Below are 6,327 nucleotides of genomic sequence, written 5' to 3'. Positions count from 1 at the left end.
TACACTTGTGTGTATAAGGTAGTAGTTGTGGAATTGTTAGGTTAGATTACTCGTTGGTTATTACTGCATTGTCGGAACTAGAAGCACAAGCATTTCGCTACACTCGCATTAACATCTGCTAACCATTTGTGTGACAAATAAAATTTGATTCGATTTGATGTGTGATCAGGGGTGTATTCATTCCGACGATTCTGTTAAAAAACGTTTCTTAAAAATGAAGCAAACAGAACAAAACGGGGATAAACATACCTGAATTTGTCCAATAGAAACCCTATATCTATTGGACTTATGATTACACCCTATATCAATCAGCTAGATGCAGGGAAGAGTGTGCAAGGCAGTAATGAATGTGTCCCTGTCTGTCCATGTGTCACCTCAAAATTCTCTCTCGAACTGTGTGCACCTACCTTGTAAACTTTTATTCATAGGCTAGGTTGTAGCAACCTCATGATGGGTATAGGAAAGATTTGAGTATCATGTAGTAGCTTAAACCTATTGATGTTACATTGAACAGGAAGAATGGAATATGAATGACAGTCATCCAACATGCTGTAATTGAAATAAGGCCATGCTCATTAGGGGGAAAAAATGGTCCTCCATCTTAAACAGCACTGTCCGCTACTGGTCTGCTTGCATAACAGTGTCAAAGATAGCACCTTTAAAAAAATCGGAATTGGGCTGCCCATAGTAATGACCATCAAGAAGAGGTATATCATTGGTAAGGATATTTTTGTAGCTGTTAAGTTGTATGTTTTTTTCTCTCCAGTGGAAACTAACTTCTAAGGCTGTGTTTAGACAAGCAGCCCAATTCTGATATTGTTTTCATTAATTGTTCTTTTGACCAATCAGGTCAGCTCTGAAAAAGATCAAAAAAATCATTTCACATCAGGTCGAAAGACCAATTAGTGGGCATAAATATCAGAATTGGGCTGCCGGTGTAAATGCAGGGGACTCTTGTGTGGTCTACTAAATAAAAAAACTTGTCAGATGGGGAAATATTTTGTGGTCCTCAAAATAAAAGTTGTGGTCTATTACATATGGAAAAACAAAGCAAACTGTTAAAAACTAAAAGATTAAGGTAATCAACATAAAATACCTTGGGTTTACAATTACCATAATGTATTTCTTTTTTATTATTTTACATTCTGCTTATTCTCCAATCTTCATGTCATTAATTACAATTTAAATGCTTTATTAGCACCCTTTTAAGAGTATTTATTTGACATGGGATGGTCCCAATTCTAAGGCCACATTGGTTGCTTCAGATAAATACCTTGTTATAAAGGGCCTTGATCTAGCCAATTCTTCAATCATAATCTCAGTAGTTAACCAGATAATTACGCTACAGTTTGTGTACATCTGAGATGCAACATTTTGTATCAAATGTGAATTAAATCCAGTATTGGAAGAAGACATGATCAACATGGAGGTAGATGTTAGCCATTGCAGCACAGGTGACTGTGTGGTTTTATATCCTCACCCTGTAGGCACAAGTTATATTACTACAATTTAGTCATCTAATTCCCTCCGCACTTAAGCTACAGTAGCCTACCTTCAATAGCTTTTTTCTTAATTTGTCCAGTTTTACCCATAAGAGAATAGGTCCACCAACTATTACCCCCCACTGTTGGCCATAATAAAAAAATTGCAGGAATAATAGCGCTTAGGTTAAAGATCACAGAAGGTAGGTGACACTATAATTGGGGAGGACGTGCTTGTGGTAATGGCTGGAGCGGAATTAGTGGAATGGTATCAAATACATCAAACACATGGTTTCCATGTGTTTGACGCCATTACATTTGCTCCGTTCCAGACATTATTATGAGCCGTCCTCCCCTCAGCAGCCTCCTGTGCAACAGATCTAGGTTCAGATTGCTCTATCCACAATTCTAGAGGGAGTCGGCCCCTTTAACAGTGGTGAGGCGCAACTTCTACCAAGCCTTGTCACACACTATGTGCTGTAATCAACTCTTCTATCGTTGTAATGGCACACTTTAATCAGAGAATTGACTTATACATGAGCAACTACAGTCGTGGCCAAAAGTTTTGAGAATGACACAAATATACATTTTCACAATTTGCATATACTCCAGAATGTTATGAAGAGTGATCAGTTGAATTGCAATTAATTGCAAAGTCCCTCTTTGCCATGCAAACGAACTGAATCCCCCAAAAACATTTCCACTGCATTTCAGCCCTGCCACAAAAGGACCAGCTGACATGTCAGTGATTCTCTCGTTAACACAGGTGTGAGTGTTGACGAGGACAAGGCTGGAGATCACTCTGTCATGCTGATTGAGTTTGAATAACAGACTGGAAGCTTCAAAAGGAGGGTGGTGCTTGGAATCATTGATCTTCCTCTGTCAACCATGGTTACCTGCAAGGAAACATGTGCCGTCATCATTGCTTTGCACAAAACGGGCTTCACAGGCAAGGATATTGCTGCCAGTAAGATTGCACCTAAATCAACCATTTATCGGATCATCAAGAACTTCAAGGAGAGCGGTTCAATTGTTGTGAAGAAGGCTTCAGGGCGCCCAAGAAAGTCCAGCAAGAACCAGGACCATCTCCTAAAGTTAATTCAGCTGCGGGATCGGGGCACCACCAGTACCACCATCTGCATGCACAGTGATGCGAAGACTTTTGGAGGATGGCCTGTAGTCAAGAAGGGCAGCAATGAAGCCACTTCTCTCCAGGTAAAACATCAGGGACAGACTGTTATTCTGCAAAAGCTACAGGGATTGGACTGCTGAGGACTGGGGTAAAGTCATTTTCTCTGATGAATCCCCTTTCCGATTGTTTAGGGTACCCGGAAAAAAGCTTGTMCCGAGAAGACAAGGTGAGCGCTACCATCAGTCCTGTGTCATGCCAACAGTAAAGCATCCTGAGACCATTCATGTGTGGGGTTGCTTCTCAGCCAAGGGAGTGGGCTCACTCACAATTTTGCCTAAGAACACAGCCATGAATAAAGAATGGTACCAACACATCCTCCGAGAGCAACTTCTCCCAACCATCCAGGAACAGTTTGGTGACGAACAATGCCTTTTCCAGCATGATGGAACACCTTGCCATAAGGCAAAAGTGATAACTAAGTGGCTCGGGGAACAAAACAACAATATTTTAGGTCCATGGCCAGGAAACTCCCCAGACCTTAATCCCATTGAGAACTTGTGGTCAATCCTCAAGAGGCGGGTAGACAAACAAAAACCCACAAATTCTGACAAACTCCAAGCAGTGATTATGCAAGAATGGGCTGCCATCAGTCAGGATGTGGCCCAGAAGTTAATTGACAGCATGCCTGGGCAGATTTCAGAGGTCTTGAAAAAGAAGGGTCAACACTGCAAATATTGACTCTTTGCATCAACTTCATGTAGTTGTCAATAAAAGCATTTGACTTATGAAATGCTTGTAACTATACTTCAGTATTCCATAGTAACATCTGACAAAAATATCTAAAGACACTGAGGCAGCAAACTTTGTGGAAATTAATATTTGTGTTATTCTCAAAAGTTTTGGCCACATGTATGTGTCTAAAATATCTGGCCTATGACACAGCTTGACCAACAAAGTGCCAGGGTAATACAACAGCAGCAAATAAAACGAGTGTAATTTCAGGTATGCATACGGATAAAATAATTAAACAAATGCTTAGTGGTTTACTTAGCACATTCACAAAGAGTGAATAACAGTCTATTACTGCAATACATGAACTGTTAAATAGTCATATACACACATTTATTTTAATACATACATAAAATGACTATTGAGCTACATTTCCTCTAGGAAACTAAGACTGTATCCATAAAGATATTTGAAAGAGGCTTTGATTGTACAGAGAACATGAAACACATGGTAGACTGTCCGTTCGTTCACATATAAAACTGTCACTTGTAACATGTTATAAAAGTGTGCTGACTGGTAGAGAACCTTTGCATCCAGATTTTCTGTGTGCAGTGGTAGCCTGAATCAGCAACCTAGAACTCAGTTATGCCATGATAGTTCTGCAGTGGTTTTCTACATAGGTTCCGACCACCGTGCTCCCTCACTTGTTTCTCTGTGGCCAGATACCACTTCTTCACCTTGGTGTTCTCCATCACGTCGTAAAAGGCCTCCAGGTCCTCCATGGATCGGAGGACTCCATACACCGCCTTCAGGAAGAAAGAGGTTATCAGCAGTGTAAATAATGAAGTCAAGAGTTGGGTGTCTTGAAAAAAGCTTAAAATAAAATGTATTATTATTCAATTGAGGTCCCTTGTCAACATGTGTATTCAATTTAACACGTCAATATAAATTGTACCCAACTGAAATGGAATTTCCTTTCAAACTGTCACAACAACCCAACAAATCTTACCAGATCAGCGAGGTTGGGTTTGTCACCACCCATGAATTTCCTCTTCCTCCCAATAGCTGTTATCCACTCATTCACAGCCATGTACAAATCTTCCCTGACATCGTCCTGTAACTTGTACCTATGTGGGGGCAGGAACAGTGGGGAAGACCAGGCACAAACTCACATTGACAAGCATATAGAAGAGAATGAAATTGAAAACATTCCATTTAAAATCTAGTAATTTGCAATGATTGACAGCGATCTGAAACTCACCAGATTTTCAGGACCTTGGAGGCCCAGAACATATAGAAGGCCCCTCCATACTTGGCAAAAGGAACAGAACCAAAGTTGCCCTCACGCACTATGTGGTCATAGGTGGCTAAGGCCTCAGCGGGAGTCCTGTACACATTAGGCTTTATTCGATTCACGAGCCAGTCATCGGCCCACTGACGCCATCGTACCTCCTCCCTGGAAAAAAGGACAGACAGATTTTCCCAGTCCAAAAACGACCTCTAGCTAGCCCATACCCCCTATGAAGTTATGTAGATCTGAAAGAACTGGAATCAATTTGGAGGGTAGCTCCACCCTACCCTGTGAACGGTGACATTTTTCAGCCGTATTGCTTATACCTGTCACTTTACAGATGTACTCTAGTGCATGTAGAAAATATTGAACAAATCACAACAATCAAATTCTTAGATCAATACAACATAGAGCTAACTTACTTTCTGGCATTTTTAGATGTGTATACCTCAGTGATCTTAATCTCATTCAACATCACCCAGTATTTGTTAGTGTACTCCAGAACCTCATTCCCCCAGGCATTGGTAGACGGGAGTCTCGGAAAGTACTTTACAACCTCTGACATCGTTCTTTCTCTGCAAAGTCAAAGAGAACAGAGGTATCGAAATAAGTGATATTGTAGGGTTAAAATGCAATAGGTCACTTTTTATGAAATTACATTATTTACTTACTTGTCAATCATGCACGTCTTCATTGCACTGATAATGACAGATGAGTTGTTCAGTTGCTGTTTGACAAGCAATTAGAGAGATGGTTTTATTAAACTAAATTAAAAAAAAAATAGAGTACTGGCTTGAAACACTTTTTCTTCAAGTTTGAGATCTACTCGGCTTACCACAATTTCTTTCCCCTCCACCATAAGAATGGGCACCTTTTGGTACTCCGACGACCATTTGATCTCCGTGTGCATGACAGGGTTGACTTCCACAACCGTATATGGAAGACCATAGTAGTCGAGGAATGCCCGCACTTTGCTGCAGTGTGGACAGGTCTTGTACTGGTATAAGGTAAACGTTAAGTCGGTGGCAAACGTCAGGTCGGAGCCCTGGTTTGTGGGGATGCGATATTGGCGATTGGGGAGCTGTGGGTAAATATATGATTGCATACAGTGTTTGTCCCCATATCATTATTTCTGATCCGTTGCAGCAAAACATGAGACATACTTTCAAAAGCACAGTGCAACTACATCTAGTTTTGTGGACATCCATGGAAAAGCTGAAGACCGTTAGAGAGAGCGACAGATACATCGTTATAAAGAATGCATGAGCCACAATGAATGAGGTTAAACAATGAATGACGTGACATTGAAGAGATAAAAGTATTAAGCATAAATGGTTGAAATCCTTACATTGGGCAATTCATCCTCTGCAAAATGCTGTTGAAATGAGAATTTTATGGTTTGATACAAGCCGACTCCCCCTCCGAACAAAAAAGCGAACCCAAAGACGCGCCTGTTGGTTGCGCGCAGGGGGAGAGTGGAGATGAGTTTGGATCCAAACGTGGTGCCGCCTGTGCCATATGCCCTGGCACTGCACCTCGACGGGAAATGAGATAGTGCAACTGCTAGGCTGATTTTGGCTACCGGAACCCGCAAAACATACCAACCGGTCCGACAAAAAATGTTGCAACGCGAGGCTGACATTTTTGGTTTACACAACCTTCTCCCACAATGCATCTGGTCTGGCCAAAAACAG

At 41.1% G+C, this 6,327-nt stretch overlaps 1 protein-coding gene across 1 annotated transcript; it reads right to left on the bottom strand.

Annotated features, from left to right (window-relative positions):
• Window positions 1-3,590: 3,590 nt before the first annotated feature.
• On the bottom strand, window positions 3,591-6,319 carry LOC112080614 (prostaglandin E synthase 2). Its single transcript, XM_024146446.2, has 7 exons — window positions 5,982-6,319; window positions 5,469-5,714; window positions 5,305-5,360; window positions 5,056-5,208; window positions 4,604-4,798; window positions 4,352-4,469; window positions 3,591-4,148 (listed from the first exon to the last, which is right to left on the bottom strand). Exons 1-7 carry the CDS (start codon window positions 6,306-6,308, stop codon window positions 3,975-3,977), a joined length of 1,269 nt encoding a protein of 422 aa, XP_024002214.1. The 5' UTR covers window positions 6,309-6,319; the 3' UTR covers window positions 3,591-3,974.
• Window positions 6,320-6,327: the final 8 nt, after the last annotated feature.

Source organism: Salvelinus sp. IW2-2015, unplaced genomic scaffold (genome assembly GCF_002910315.2).
Source record: "Salvelinus sp. IW2-2015 unplaced genomic scaffold, ASM291031v2 Un_scaffold16393, whole genome shotgun sequence".
NCBI classification, from domain to species: domain Eukaryota; kingdom Metazoa; phylum Chordata; class Actinopteri; order Salmoniformes; family Salmonidae; genus Salvelinus; species Salvelinus sp. IW2-2015.
Note: the sequence above shows the minus strand (reverse complement) of the source record. Positions and strands in the feature narration are given on the sequence as shown.

Bases quoted from the DNA above. Each gene is read 5' to 3' on its own strand.
- LOC112080614 (XM_024146446.2), bottom strand. From the start codon at position 6,308: ATGCATTGTGGGAGAAGGTTGTGTAAACCAAAAATGTCAGCCTCGCGT. The intron at 5,209-5,304 runs GTAAGTAAATAA...TTGACTTTGCAG, and splicing joins AAGACGTGCATGATTGACAA to AGAAAGAACGATGTCAGAGG. The intron at 4,149-4,351 runs GTAAGATTTGTT...TTCTTCCTGAAG, and splicing joins AACCCAACCTCGCTGATCTG to GCGGTGTATGGAGTCCTCCG.